General features: G+C 44.4%; 1 protein-coding gene across 1 annotated transcript in view; it reads right to left on the minus strand.

Annotated features, from left to right (window-relative positions):
* Positions 1-15,328, minus strand: part of stard9 (StAR-related lipid transfer (START) domain containing 9) — a 69,590-nt gene that overhangs the window by 14,154 nt on the left and 40,108 nt on the right. Inside the window, exons 12-22 of the mRNA XM_041848167.2 lie at positions 14,675-14,772; positions 14,362-14,439; positions 14,107-14,184; positions 13,819-13,998; positions 13,054-13,105; positions 12,750-12,875; positions 12,481-12,563; positions 12,330-12,391; positions 11,087-11,304; positions 7,636-8,131; positions 54-7,511 (exon numbers count right to left, since the gene is read on the minus strand). Of these exons, the coding sequence (XP_041704101.2) occupies positions 54-7,511; positions 7,636-8,131; positions 11,087-11,304; positions 12,330-12,391; positions 12,481-12,563; positions 12,750-12,875; positions 13,054-13,105; positions 13,819-13,998; positions 14,107-14,184; positions 14,362-14,439; positions 14,675-14,772 (8,929 nt within the window). The remainder of the gene's footprint in view (positions 1-53; positions 7,512-7,635; positions 8,132-11,086; positions 11,305-12,329; positions 12,392-12,480; positions 12,564-12,749; positions 12,876-13,053; positions 13,106-13,818; positions 13,999-14,106; positions 14,185-14,361; positions 14,440-14,674; positions 14,773-15,328) is intronic.

The raw sequence follows: 15,328 nt of genomic DNA on the forward strand, positions 1-15,328 counted from the left end.
CACATACATAGGGCCTTTTTCAGCCTTAATCACATACATAGGGCCAGCCTTACCGGTCATAGAGCTGCTGTTTCGTAGGGACAGCGGATGGTTCCTCCTCCTTGGTTTCTCCAGATGTTAGGATCTTCAATAGCATGTCTGTCTCTCCCAGACCGTAGTGTAGCTTTGCTTCAGTCAGCTCCACGGTCAGCTGATGAGGGTTCATGTTCAGTTGGACTGTAGACATGACCTGCTCTCGCTCCTTACGCAGCCTCTCTATCTCCCTCGTCTTCCTGTCCTTCTGGAACATGGACTCTGGACTCAGACTGGACCACTCTGGCTGGTTCCTCTGTGCTTTGTGACCAGTGGGTAGATATATGGCTGGTTTCATTGAACTACTGATCTGTCCTCTATCAGATGGATGCTGGCTGATGCCGGACCAGTTGGTGAACTTGTTGTGCACAGGTAGGTCCTCAGGGAGACACTGGCGATCTCGCTGCTGTGGGGAGTGTTGGAAGTTGGAAGTGTGGGTGACTGGGTTGATGTTCACTAGGACGTCTGTATTGCACTCGCTTGGGGCCAATGACACCATGTCATCCTCCTGAACCTGGATGGTGTTGTCACTGAGAGGGGAATGTTCATAAGTACCACTGAAGCAATCTACTGGACCCTCTGATGGTCTACAGTGGTGGTAGTCTATTGAATGTCTCCTGTGGCTTAGTTGATCTCCAAAAGTAGAGATGGATTTCTCCTCCTGTTTGGACACACCAGTCTGTCTGAAGGTGAGAGAGGTGTGGTTCGGTATAGTGACTCCATTACTGCTTAGAACAGAAGGAAGAGACCATCTTGGACTTTGGCTGGTTTTGTGCCATGTGCTCATTGCCCTTTCTTCTTCGTGGCTGACAATCCTGGTTTCATTGTGGATGTATTTATCAATGGACGAACTAAGACTTTCTGAGCGTCCATCAGACCCTTTTGGGCTTGAATGGCTGAGGGCACTCACATTCTCGAGAGATATTGATCCCGTTGATTTTGTGGTGGAGACATTACAAGGCTTCCCAGAAAGATAAAGGGAGTCATGTCCTGATATCTTATCATTCTTTGTGAAAGATATGCATGTTTTGTGTTCGCTGAAATTTAAACAAGGTGTTGACTGGCAATCTTTTCGGTCCGAAATGTGTTCTTTACTTCTATTTTGCATCTCAAACTTCTGTTGTTCTTTGAGACTCTGTAAAGACTTTCTACTGCTCTGGTTGGAACCAGTCCTGGGACCCACAGTGAGAATGGGTGAGCATGCACGGTCTGTGGAGCTCACTTGTTTTTTACAGCCTATTCCCGGGTCACTCCTTCTCAAGACGTTATGGCTGTCTGGTCTGAGTATTTCTGACAAATTATTGCAGACTTCAGAGACTCCCAAGCTTTTGGAGAAGTTCACTCTCTCAGGTTTGCAGTCCTCATTGCTTCTACAATGAACAGCAGGTTTTGAATGGCTGTGACGTTGGACAACAGTCTCCAGAGAAGGCACTTTGTGAGGGACACTCTGTGGTTCCAAGATATATCTCTTGTTAACAGTGGAGCCATTGAGTCGCAGGTCAGGCATGCTCTGAATCCTATCATCCGGCCTGTTCTTGAGTTGATGTTGAAGGGGGAGCTCTTTCTCTTGTGACACATTGAGAACTTCTGAGCCAATCACTTTGACTATCACATTAACTTCATGAGCTTTGGACCTCTCTGTAGACGGAGTCCTTTCAGTCTGGATCCCAATATCTACTGCAGTTTGGGTTGAGCAGTCTATCTTGGTCCAATCTTTGGAGGAGTACAGATGAGATGAAGATTTAACATTTCTTATCGGACTATGTTTGAGGCTATCGCCAGACCTCATACCCTGAACATTTCCCAGAAGATCGGAAGTGTTATGTATCAGCTGAGAGAGATGCTCAGACATGTTTTGAAGGCTGGCCCATGTGGTGGTCTTTCTACTGGCCTCTGTATTCTTCTGAGACACTGGTACCTGAGTGCTGCTCCTTCTGTGATGGTTGTTTCTCCTCTGTAGATCACTATGGTTGATCGTTGTCTGAGTCATGGTTTCTTGAGTCATGGTTGTCTGGGTGCTGTGGTCACATGTGGTGTGTGTTTCAGGACTCTGAAACCCGTTACATTGAGACTCCCGCTCTGAGGAGTAGACCAACATGATCTCATCCACCTGGCCAGAGCTGTTACCAGGATCTCCAGATACATCGTTGCAAGAAGAAGAGTTACAACTCATGGTCCGGATCAGTGGTTGATTGTGATCGTCAATACTAGAGGCTTGGTTAGTATGTCCTTTCAGATGGGCTTTGGGGGACGTTTGATCTTTTAAATCTTCCTCCATGCTGCTCAGGGTGCTGGATAGTCCCTTGTTGTTGGCGTAAGTGCTCAGGTGGGAGTTGAAAGGACAGTTCTGTAAGTTTAAACCGTTGTCGACACTGCAGCATCTAGTGATGCGTTTGTCAGTGGAATCCAGCATGGGTGATTTGCAAGATATGTCAGCAGCACTTCCAAACACCTGGTTCTTGTAGCACCTTTGGTTTGGCTCTTCTTCTTGCCATTGGTGAACAAAGGGATTGACGTCGCTGGAGGCAAAATGCATTGGCGAATCCTGAGGCCTTGGTGTGTAGTGTGACATCTCAGTTTCTTTGATACTGGAAGACATTATTTTCTCCCGATTGGTCCTTTTCTCCATTGCAAGAGCATGTACTGATTGCCCATTGAGGCTGTGTTCTTTCTGACCCAAATTGATGCCAACTCCAGCTTTTTCATCATATTCACCCGTGGTCCGGACAGTACAAGCCTCCATAGTGTGATTGTCTTTTGACTGTGGTGATTGTCTTTTCACTGGAGGAATTGCTGCACCATTGCATTGACTGACCTCTAGTTTCCCATTAGTTGGAGATTCAGACTTCATTCTTGTTGATGAAGACCTGCTTCGATGCAACCTGTGAGTGATTTTCTGTTCTTCGTCTGAGGAAGACTTGAGTTTGGAGTCAGAGGAGGAGCTAGGAGGTGCCTGGACTTTGGACCTTCTGAACCTCTTGGACTTTCCCTTTTTGCAATGAACAACACTACTACCACTGAACTGATGGGGTTGCCTGCAATTAGATGTTTTGGTATTTCCCTTTCTGGACATGATATCTCCGCAAATGTCACGCAATATCTTCATATTAGCATCACTACTTCCCTGTGTTCTTTGGGATGTAGAAGATCCAATACTATTCATTTCACTTGGTACGTCAAACAAGGTTACAGGAGACTTTGTCAGTGGTTTATCAGTCATTGACCCCTCTTCATTTTTAGCCATTTGGCAATCTTTGGTATTGTCCGAGGCAAAGTTTCTCACATTGCACTGAGCCTTCAGCCATTTTTCAACATGGCATTTGTTGTGTTTTACACTGGGATGTTTATTTTTAGGATCAGGATTGACGGTTACACAAGTGTTATGAAATGTGTCTACCTGAGTTTCAGATGAGCACTTTGACTGTGGTAGTTCCTGACTGAGATTTGTGGCATAAGGAGTGTCTCTTTGGAACTCTTTTCTGACCTCAGTGTGATTTCTGTCTTTCTCCTCTAGCTTCTGTGATTCACATAAATTGTCACGATGAAGACTGACAGTCACCGTTTTTATAGCATCGACAGACTGTGGATTATTTGAGAGTATCTGACTGTTGTGGTGCTTTTCAATGTTTTCTGGTGTACGTTGAAGTCTGCCTTTGTTAGAGAGTGAATATGCAGCTGCATGCCGATGACGATCCTTTAGGTAAAGTTGTCCACCTGCACCTGTTGAGGAGATCAATTTGCAGTGGTTCTTGTTTTTGCCTTGAACCTCTGAATCCATTATGATGTCCCTTGCATGTGCAAAGGCCTTATTCGGTGGCGTAGTCACTGAGGACATTGTTCCTGGGCAGTTCTGGAGAGGTTGTAGAGCACTAGGTTTCAGGGTTTGCTGAGGTGAACCAGCCTGGTTGACAGTTTGTTTATCATTATCACCAAGACAGGTAAGATGAGGATGATACTTCTCAGGACCTGTTTGTTTCTTTATGTTCCCCATATGCGGAAAAGGGACATCTCTTTCAAACCTTTTCCCTTGAGAAACTAAGCATTCTTTGGGTACGGTGGAAGTGAAAGTAGACCCTGAAGAATGTCCCATTGGTAGCAGTACAGGATTGTTGATGTATTCAGGTTGCCCTTGGTTGTTCAATGCCAGACTTAATTTGATCTCATGGCTTTTTACAGTGAACAATGCGGCACCAGAATTGACACTTGCTTGATCATTTGGTGTTATGACAGAACAGCCAGAAGCATCCTGACCCTTGTCAACATCAGTTATTCCATGTTTCAGTTGCACTTCTCTTACTTTCTTTTGAATGGTCTGACTTAACTCGGACTCTGAGGGGATCTTTGTCGTACTGTCTGAATCATTCTCTTTGGTCATGAAACTTGGTTGATTCATGGAAATTAATATGAGGGAAGTAGAGTGTCTAAGAACTTTTCCATGGTTTAGATTTTCTATGTCTGTCATGTTGTCCATCTTTAGCTTCTCAAAACAGATAAGAGACTTTTCTGATGTTGAACAAGAGACAGGCTTAATGCTCCTCAGTGGGACATTTACTAGATGATTATTAACTGCTTGTACATCCTTTCGTGAATCACATTTGTTAGGATTACTTGTTGGCAAGGCATTAAGGCTTTGACTATTTTGACTCTCCAGTTCACTGTTACTGTTTTCTTCATCCCCATCTATAACTGACATCCTCATATGCTCCTTTACCACCTCTGAGATTCGCTGGTCTATTGGACTACAGTTATTGTCCCCATGGTGAGGTCCCCATCTACCATTTTCTACGTATCTTCTCTTGCTATCTGAGATCAGCTTTTCACCCTGCCTTTGAACTTCTATTTCTTCACCTTGATTTACTTCTCTTATCTTTACAATAACTGCATTCTCTCCCAAAGGAGTCCCTTTCTGGCTATCTGTGTCAATGGTTTTATGGTCACATGGGGAGAGATTTTCTTGGGATATGTGCACAGACACTGACATTGCTACTAAAGCTGAGGTATCTCGTTTGAAGTTACCTTCATTGCAGCCCAGATTTAGTTTGTCTGCAAAGGAAGTTTGTTTGTCTTTTAATTCACTAGTGTTATTGTTGTCATCTGGCCAAATAACTTCCTGGCTGTTCTTGACAGTGGAGAATGTAAAAAAGTTCCCTCCATTGCTCCTCTTTGGAATTTTCAAGCTGCCAATGAAACTGTCCTGCAGGCCTTTGTTCCTCTTTCTGGAATTTGTACAAGACACTTTGAAAGACTCCTGCTCTGGTGACACACAATTCTGCTCTGTGACTTTGGCTCCAAGCTTTTGCAGCAATTTAAACTCACTTTGAATTGATATGTCTTTGGTATTGCTAGCTTCACAAAACTCCTCATCTCTGACTTCTTCCATGTCTCCATCTACATTGAATAGTTCATTATCTCCAGAAGGATTCTTTGGGGCACTTTCGATGTCCGATGTCTCATTCAACATGTTACCTTCAGTTTTAGGTAATGTGACCTGCTGCATCTGATGCCCATGGAACATTGCAGCCTCCAATGTTGATGGGATGCATTGAGTCTTATGGTCAATGGTTGGAGCACATGTGGATCTGTGCGAAGGAAGCTCTGATGAGACAGCACTACTTTGATTGTTGCGAAAGCCTGGATCATCAATAGCTACCTTCAGCAAACCTTCTGTACTGACTGACTGCGTTTCAAAATAGTATTCGCAACACACTGACTCCTGAATCAATGGTATCATTACACGTGGTGCTAACGTTTGGAGGAGTTGAGAATTATGGAAATTCAAAGTATCAGTTGTCCCCTCTGAAACCCCAAGTCTTTGTTCCTCTACTGTGACATGTTCTCCCTCTGTGCCGTCAGTAGATGCGGAGCTATGGGATCCAGTGGATCCAAATACACTCAGACAGTCGGACAGATCCGCACTGATGGGGCTGGGACAACTGCTGCTGTCCAACGCACCATGACTAAACACCGTCCTCCTCCTCAACACGGCAGAGTCCCTGGGTATCCTAGGACTATCTGCTGCATCAGTGGAGGACCAGGCGTCTGTAAGCGCTAGCAAACTCTCTGGCTCCCTCACACTACAGCTACTCAGAGAGCGAGGACTGCTGGTCAACATAGTGTGGACGTGCCCAAGCTCTTCACTCAACTTTGATACAGTGTCTCTACACCGGGGTTCTTTTGCTGACTGCTTCTGGTACCGTGATTCTCTTGTCGCTCCGGTTGCTCCATTAACTCCTGTTTTAGGACCGCCATGATGGCTCCAGTAAGCCTCTGCTGGCATTTCATTCGGTTTTCCAATGTCTTCTATTCCCTCTCCAGTTGGCTGAATCTCTGAGGCCATGATCACAGTCTTTCCAATCGAGGGATTGAGAAAACCCCTCACCACTGAGTGACTGGGTACTACCCCAGTCAATCTCTGTGCCGGCCTAGATGCAACATGTTTCCTTCTGCTCTCCATAGCCAGTGAGTCCTTTGACATTTGACTGTCTTCGCTCTCTGCTTCGCTCTGGATAGCCTCCTCCTGCTTCAGCTGCTCTGCCAAAGCTGTGGCATAGGCCGAGGACAGGGAGTCCATTGAGAACAAGCTGTCACAGTCTGAGGAGTGGTCACCCTCCTTTTCCTCCTCACTGTCATACTCCTCCCATCCTGCCAGTCCCTGCGGTCTCTCTACCCACCTTAGGATGGTAGTCTGGTTTATCAGAGTCTCTGCACTGTGCCACCGTCTTTGTCTCTGCCTACAATCATGTGAAGGAGTCTTCTGATCAAGATCCTCACATGAGACAGTTGTTTTCATCGTGCATTTCTTCCTGCTCATCTTGGCTTCTTCTACACCTCGGTTTTGTATCCAGTGAAATCGGCTTGCTGTTTTACCAGTGGGCTTGGTCCCTCTACTCAGTCCTGATGGTGGCTTTCTAAACACCCTAGCCAACGCTGTCTTTATTCCAGGGCCGACTGAGTGTGATAACACCTTCCGGATGGTCTCCAAGCCCTTGCTTCCTCCACGGGGAAGGCTCTTCACTGCCTTACATGGAGCTCTCTGAGTCTGACTGCTGGATTTGTATACTGTAACTGTTGATCCCTTCACGATGACATTACTGCTTGACTGTAAAGTCCCACCATTTTGTGATTGTGATGGGTTCTGATTGTTCTTGAATTTAAATTCAAGCCCACGTTTTGGAAGCAGTGGTTTCCTCTCTGGTCTTTCACGACATGGTGGCTGAGCTAGAGCCTCCTCCTCGTCCTTCACAGGCGGCTTAAGGTTCTCAGAGGAACTGGCTCTGCTCCTCCACCCCTGCTCCTGACTACTGGTTCCTGTTCCCGAGGAGAATGTGTTGGAGCGACTCCTCGTCCTTTCGCGTGGAAGACATTCATCAGACACCCACTGTCTTGAGTTGATGGATCCAAATGTCAGTTCAGACGGTCTGTTTCTCTTCAGGAAGTGGCTGTTGGGGAAAACAAAACAGGGATAAAGAAATACATTATCCTTTACACCATGCCTGTGTAATTCCTTTATACTAGTCAAATATTGGCTTGAATATATATATTTGTGAGATACTTCATACGGACCTGAAGATTGGGGTGTGTTGGGGGTACAATCGGGACAGAAGGTCTGATGAGAAAGAATGCCTGCGCAAGACAGGGTGATGTCCTCTGGAACTTGAGGAGGACCCTAGTTCAGGGGAAGCAGGGCTCTCTAGACCTGGTGGCAGGGCCTTCTCCAGCCGCTGCAGTTCCCTCTTAGCCTCTAGTAGATGGCGCTTGCGAGCGATCCTCTCCAGCTGGTAGTGAAGTCTTTTGCGTCGAACTCGGCTCTCTGCGCGCCACAAGGCGTGATGACGTAACAGCTCCTCCTGAACAACCTTCTTCCTGTTTAGAACAACTTTAGAGAGAGGGGCCAATGTTTGACCACAGCATTCCTCAGAACCTTCCGAACCTTCCGTTAGCAGGCTGTCTAGGATGGGAGCTGGTATAGGATCAGTCTGTACACCAAACTCCTGAGTTCCTCTTTCCTTTAACGTTATAGCTGCCAGACGCTGCTTCTCCTGCAGGATCCACTGCTGGACTGTAGACAGAGGAAACAAAACACATGCATGACTTAAATGTGCACTATCTGCACATACAGTGGCTTGCGAAAGTATTCACCCCCCTAGGCATTTTTCCTATTTTGTTGCCTTACAACCTGGAATTAAAATGGATTTTGGGGGGGTTTGTATCATTTGATTTACACAACATGCCTACCACTTTGAAGATGCAAAATATTTTTTCTTGTGAAACAAACAAGAAAAAATACAAAAAAACAGAAAACTTGAGCGTGCATAACTATTCACCCCTCCAAAGTCAATACTTTGTAGAGCCACCTTTTGCAGCAATTACAGCTGCAAGTCTCTTGGGGTATGTCTCTATAAGCCACTGGGATTTTTGCCCATTCTTCAAGGCAAAACTGCTCCAGCTCCTTCAAGTTGGATGGGTTCCACTGGTGTACAGCAATCTTTAAGTCATACCACAGATTCTCAATTGGATTGAGGTCTGGGCTTTGACTAGGCCATTACAAGACATTTAAATGTTTCCCCTTAAACCACTCAAGTGTTGCTTTAGCAGTATGCTTAGGGTCATAGTCCTGCTCGAAGGTGAACCTCCGTCCTAGTCTCAAATCTCTGGAAGACTGAAACAGGTTTCCCTCAAGAATTTCCCTGTATTTAGCGCCATCCATCATTCCTTCCATTCTGACCAGTTTCCCAGTCCCTGCTGATGAAAAATATCCCTACAGCATGATGCTGCCACCACCATGCTTCACTGTGAGGATGGTGTGCTCGGGGTGATGAGAGGTGTTGGGTTTGCGCCAGACATAGAGTTTTCCTTGATGGCCAAAAAGCTCAATTTTAGTCTCATTTGACCAGAGTACTTTCTTCCATATGTTTGGGGAGTCTCCCACATGCCTTTTGGCGAACACCAAACGTGTGTGCTTATTTTTTTCTTTAAGCAATGGCTTTTTTCTGGCCATTCTTCAGTAAAGCCCAGCTCTGTGGAGTGTACGGCTTAAAGTGGTCCTATGGACGGATACTCCAATCTCCGCTGTGGAGCTTTGCAGCTCCTTCAGGGTTATCTTTGGTCTCTTTGTTGCCTCTCTGATTAATGCCCTCCTTACCTGGTCCGTAGGTTTTGGTGGGCGGCCCTCTCTTGGCAGGTTTGTTGTGGTGCCATATTCTTTCCATTTTTTAATAATGGATTTAATGGTGCTCTATGGGATGTTCAAAGTTTCTGATATTTTTTTATAACCCAACCCTGATCTGTACTTCTCCACAACTTTGTCCCTGACCTGTTTGGAGAGCTCCTTGGTCTTCATGGTGCCGCTTGCTTGGTGGTGCCCCTTGCTTAGAACAGGTGTATATATACTGAGATCATGTGACAGATCATGTGACACTTAGATTGCACATAGGTGGACTTTATTTAACTAATTATGTGACTTCTGAAGGTAACTGGTTGCACCAGATCTTATTTAGGGGCTTCATAGCAAAGGGGATGAATACATATGCACGCACCACATTTCCATTATTTATTTTTTTGAAACAAGTTATTTTTTTCATTCCACTTCACCAATTTGGACTATTTTGTGCATGTCCATTACATGAAATCCAAATAAAAATCCATTTAAATTACAGGTTGTAATGCAACAAAATAGGAAAAACGCCAAGGGGGATGAATACTTTTGCAATGCACTGTACAAACTTTAACAACATATTTTTCAGATACACTCCCTTACGTATTTATTTGGACAGTGAAGCTAAAACTTTTAATTTAGCTCTATACTTCAGCATTTTTTAGATAAAATGTTTCATATGAGGCGACAGTACAAAATGTCACCTTTTATTTAAGGTTATTTTCATACATATCTGTTTTACCGTTTAGAAATGAAAGCACTTTATGTATCTATTACCCCCATTTGAAGGTGTCATTAGTATTTGGACAAATTCACTTACATAGGTATGTGTATTAAAGTCGTCAAAAGTTTAGTATTTGGTCCTAATATTCCTAACACAATGACTACATCAAGCTTGTGGCTCTACAAAGATGTTGGATGCATTTGCAGTTTGTTTTTGTTTTGTTTCACATTATGTTGTGCCCAATAAAAATTAATGGTAAATAATCTATTGTGTCATTTTGGAGTCACCTTTATTGTAAATAAGAATAGAATATGTTTCTGAACACTTCTACATTAATGTGGATGCTACCATGATTATGGATAATCATGAATGAATCATGAATAATGATGAGTGAGAAAGTTAGAGGCATAAATATCCTACCCCCAAGACATGCTAACATCTCACCATTACGAATAACAGCATTTTTTGGGGGTATGATATTTAAAAGCCTCTAACTTTCTCATTCATCATTATTCACAATTCATTCATGATTATCCGTAATCATGGTAGCATCCACATTAAGGTAGAAGTGTTATGAAATTAAAACATTTCATCTTCAAATATGAAACATTTGGGAAAGGGGATACCTAGTCAGTTGCACAACTGAATGCATTCAACCGAAATGTGTCTTCTGCATTTAACCCAACCCCTCTGAATCAGAGAGGTGCGCGAGCTGCCTTAATCCACGTCATCGGTGCCCGGGGAACAGTTGTTGTTGGGGGTTAACTGCCTTGCTCAAGGGCAGAACTGCAGATTTTTCCACCTTGCCGGCTCGGGAATTCGAACCAGCAACGTTTCGGTTACTGGCCCAACACTCTTAACGCTATGCTACCTCCAACATCCAACATGCTTGAGTAGAGAGCCAAATTAAAAGTTCTTTTCTGGCTTCACTGTCCAAATAAATACGTAGGGGAGTGTATAATGTTCTGTGATAAAATGCAAAACATTGATCTATTTCTCTTTACATCTCTAATTTCTCAAAACATGTCTCTACTGAGAGAAACATAAAATAAATATTCAAGCTATTCTCTCAATGTGTCCTGTACGTTATGTATTGTACTGAGTATTGTATGACTTGCTGAAGGTGTGCTACTCACTGTCAATGTGTTGTTGTCTCAGAAGGGCCTGTTCGCTCTCCAGATCTCTCTCAGCCCGTCTCTGTTCAGTCTGGATCTCCTGGCGTAGACACTCCACGTACCCCCTCTGCTCCTCCACGTCCTTCACCTGGTCCTCTACACACCGCTGCTTCCTGGCTGGATCCTCTCCTTCAGCCACACAGTACCCTGTCTGTCCCGGGACCACCTCTCCTCCAACCCTGTTCACATAGAGACATACATTCAAATAAGAGGTAGGGCCAGTAGACAGACAGTACCAAATACCAAATAGAAGCAGAATAAATTCCAATGGAATAGAGATAGTTGAAACAAATATTTCATCAAGCCTACACATTTTCAGTAATCTGTTCGAAGATGTCCTACAACAATAATTTTACCTCAACGCAGTAAAGATTTGGTTAAGGACAGAAATCCCTAAAATGCAGAGACGTCTGGCTCCTTGCCTAGGCAGAGGTTTAATGAGAGCTACTGTTGTTAAGAGTTTAATGCAGCGTCTCTCTTGTAACCAAGCAACGGCCCAGCCCTGGCTTGCCTGTAAACAACAAGCTATGATTCCAAGACACTGATGTACACTGAGTGTACAAAACATTAAGAACACCTTCCCCATGCTGGCCCATGTTGACTTCAATGCTTCCCACAGTTGTGTTAAGTGGACCATTCTTGATACACACAGGAAACTGTTGAGCGTGAAAAACCCAGCAGCGGTGCAGTTCTTGACACAAACCGGTGCGCCTGGCACCTACTACCATACCACGTTCAAAGGCACTTAAATCTTTTGTCTTGCCCAGTCACCCTCTGAATGGCAAACATACACAATCCATGTCTCAATTGTCTCAAGGCTTACAAATCCTTATTTAACCCGTCTCCTCCCCTTCATGTACACTGATTGAAAAGGATTTAACAAGTGACATCAATAAGGGATCATAGCTTTCACCTGGATTCAGCTGGTCAGTCTATGTCTATGTATGCTGTAGGCACTCTCTCTCTATCGTTCTGTACACAGAAACATGCATGAAGCATTACTAGCCATTTATCCCTTGCACCTGTACCAGTGGTAGGTTGTACTACATAGACTACATATAAAATATGTATGCCGTGAGTCTACTATGAGAGCTCAGCAGAATCCTTTCAGCACATGTGTAGTCAGTGGTATTCAGAGATGCTCCTGGCCTGTGTTTGTCAGTGGGTGGTGGTTAGTTTACACTGAGTGTGTGTGTGTGTTTACCTGGGGTCAGAGGTTAAGGATCGAAGGTCACTGTAGCTGCAGTTCAGTGCACCCTCACTGGCCTGTCAAGAAGAGGATGTCGTTAGGTATCATCACCACCACCATCACTATCATTATTATCATCATCATATTTCTGTTCAGCAGTACCCACCCGTCTGCGTTCCCTTAGGACTGCAGCCTCTGCCGGGTGGTTGAATCGGAACTTGTGAACACCTCCAATAGTGACCACTGACCCTGAAGACAGAGAGATATACACCAAAAATGTTACATAGTTGTTGGGCCTCCAAGTGCTACTCTACATGCTCCTAGCTTCATAGCTTACTCTGGCACTATTGTCCCTGTAAACGGATTTGTAACAAGACAGAAACTCTTTGACAAGGGATTCAAAAGAGAGTGTGTGAGAACTAGGTGAGGGCCTACCTTGTGCCAGTCTGCAGGGCTCCGTCACCTCCCTGTCGTTGACCATGCAAACACTCCCTGTCAGCGGCCTCAGGGTGACCACCCCAGACTGGTTTTCTATCTCACAGGTGGCGCCGCCCTGGAGGACTGGAGGGGAAAGACATACAATAAGGAACTCCAAAATCGAACACATTTGAAGTTGCAAATGTTTCCCCAAAATACATGTACTGCATGCACAAGATCTATCTAATACTCACATAGGAGACATCAATATGACAGATAATAAACAGAGAACATAGGAGATATCAATATGACATCAGCCTACCTATTTGTGGTTCTACCAGTTTGTCCTGAGGTCCAATCCTGGTTACCCCCTCCTACAACAGAGGGTAGTCAAGAGTTCAGGATGACAGAGTATTTCAACAGTGGATTGAAAAAATATGTCAACAAACGCACAGTTGGGTGTGCCTAAAACAAACATTTCATAACAGATCAAATTACTATCACATGATGTTCTACTACACTAAGCGTGACTCTCACAGAACTCAGAGCCCTACACTTACGCTAGCTGTCAGGAAAACAAGTATTTGTTTACCAAATGCCATCTTGTGGGATAAAAGTCTAGCTTATGTAACTATAGTCCCACTACAGGAGCAGTATGGATTCCAAGGTGGTTTCAGCTCTTTAAATACAGGAAGTGGTATAATCATTGGACCTAAAGCCATTCTGGGGGGGAGGGGTCAGAGTGAAAACGCACCTCGTCTTAACATCAAGCAGTACAGAGAGAGAGAAGGAAGAACAGGGAGGGAGAATCTAGTAGACAAAAAAAAGAAACATTTCAGTCAGAGAAAGAAGCAAAAGAAGAACAGAGGTAGTGTAGTGTAGAGGTACATGTAGAATGTGAGTTCCGTGTATATGTGTGTGTGTGTGTGTGTGTGTGCCAGCATCCATGCATATGCATGCTCATACCCTGAGCTGATAGGTGACTCCGGTGCTGAGTACGTCCCGGTCCAGTGTAAAAGGTGTGGTAACAGGGCGTGAATGAGGATGTGTGTGTTAGTATCGTAAGGTGTGTATTATATATATATACCCTGAGGTGATAGAAGGTGACCCCGGTGCTGAGTACGTCCCGGTCCAGTGTAATAAGGTGTGGTAACAGGGAGTGGATGAGGAACCCAGCCCGGTCTCTGTTGATATCCACACTGTACTGTTCCAACAGCTCCTTCTTGTCCCGCCAGCTCTCTGACCAGTCCTTTGTCAGCTGATCCACCTGGAGTCAGGAGCATAGAGTGTATAAAAGGGCAAGATGTGGTAATATTTACTATTAAAAGTGACAGTACAGAGTTCTAGTGAGTGTCTAATAAATGATCCTCTCTACCTTTAGCTCGTTCTGGAACACCATGTCAGACAGACTGCCGTCTCTCTCATCACTCAGAGAAGGGCTGGGATTCCGCTGCTGTGAAGGAATCACCACAGACATTTTGGTCAATGTTGCAAGACAATTAAGACAAAGGCAGTAATAACCTATAATCTAAATAACATCAAATCGTTGTTTTCTTCCCATTCCCAATAACACTGCTGGTGCAGTTGATTATAATTCCTAGTGAAAACCGCAATCCAGGGGAACCAGTACCATCTCGAAGCTGAGCAGCATACTCTTCAGCCTGTCTATCTCCTCACGTAGCTCTCTGATTAACCTCACACTGGCATCCTGTAGAGAGACAAGACATTATACTTTATGATACTGAGAGACTAGCACAACACAACACTCAAGGCAAATGGTACAACTAATATTGTAGCCCCAACCGGTACTCGAACCCAGGTCCCTACGACTGTAAGTCCGATACCTTAATCATTACGCCAAGAGGTCATAACCTCTTGACAAGGTTCACTAGGTGTTGGACTAAGGTCGTAACAATATACAACAGAATGCGCAGAACACTCACCTCGTTGACGTGTGGCTTGTTGACGATGTTCCTGGCGTGAGCAGCATAGCGCAGGGTGCTGAGAGTCTCGTTGTAGCTTCTGCAGGAAGGGGACACGGCTGCAAGACACAGGCAGGGGGTCAGATTTACTATTGGGATAATAACGCTACAGTACTGTCATTACAACCACTAACTGCAACTCATTCAACAACAACTATCTATACTACAGCACTGAAGAAAGACAAACAATTACAGTGGGGAAAAAAAGTATTTAGTCAGCCTCCAATTGTGCAAGTTCTCCCACTTAAAAAGATGAGAGAGGCCTGTCATTTTCATCATAGGTACACATCAACTATGACAGACAAATTGAGAAAAAAAAATCCAGAAAATCACATTGTAGGATTTTTAATGAATTTATTTGCAAATTATGGTGGAAAATAAGTATTTGGTCACCTACAAACAAGCAAGATTTCTGGCTCTCACAGACCTGTAACTTCTTCTTTAAGAGGCTCCTCTGTCCTCCACTCGTTACCTGTATTAACGGCACCTGTTTGAACTTGTTATCAGTATAAAAGACACCTGTCCACAACCTCAAACAGTCACACTCCAAACTCCACTATGGTCAAGACCAAAGAGCTGTCAAAGGACACCAGAAACAAAATTGTAGACCTGCAC

This window comes from Coregonus clupeaformis, chromosome 11 (genome assembly GCF_020615455.1).
Source record: "Coregonus clupeaformis isolate EN_2021a chromosome 11, ASM2061545v1, whole genome shotgun sequence".
NCBI lineage: Eukaryota > Metazoa > Chordata > Actinopteri > Salmoniformes > Salmonidae > Coregonus > Coregonus clupeaformis.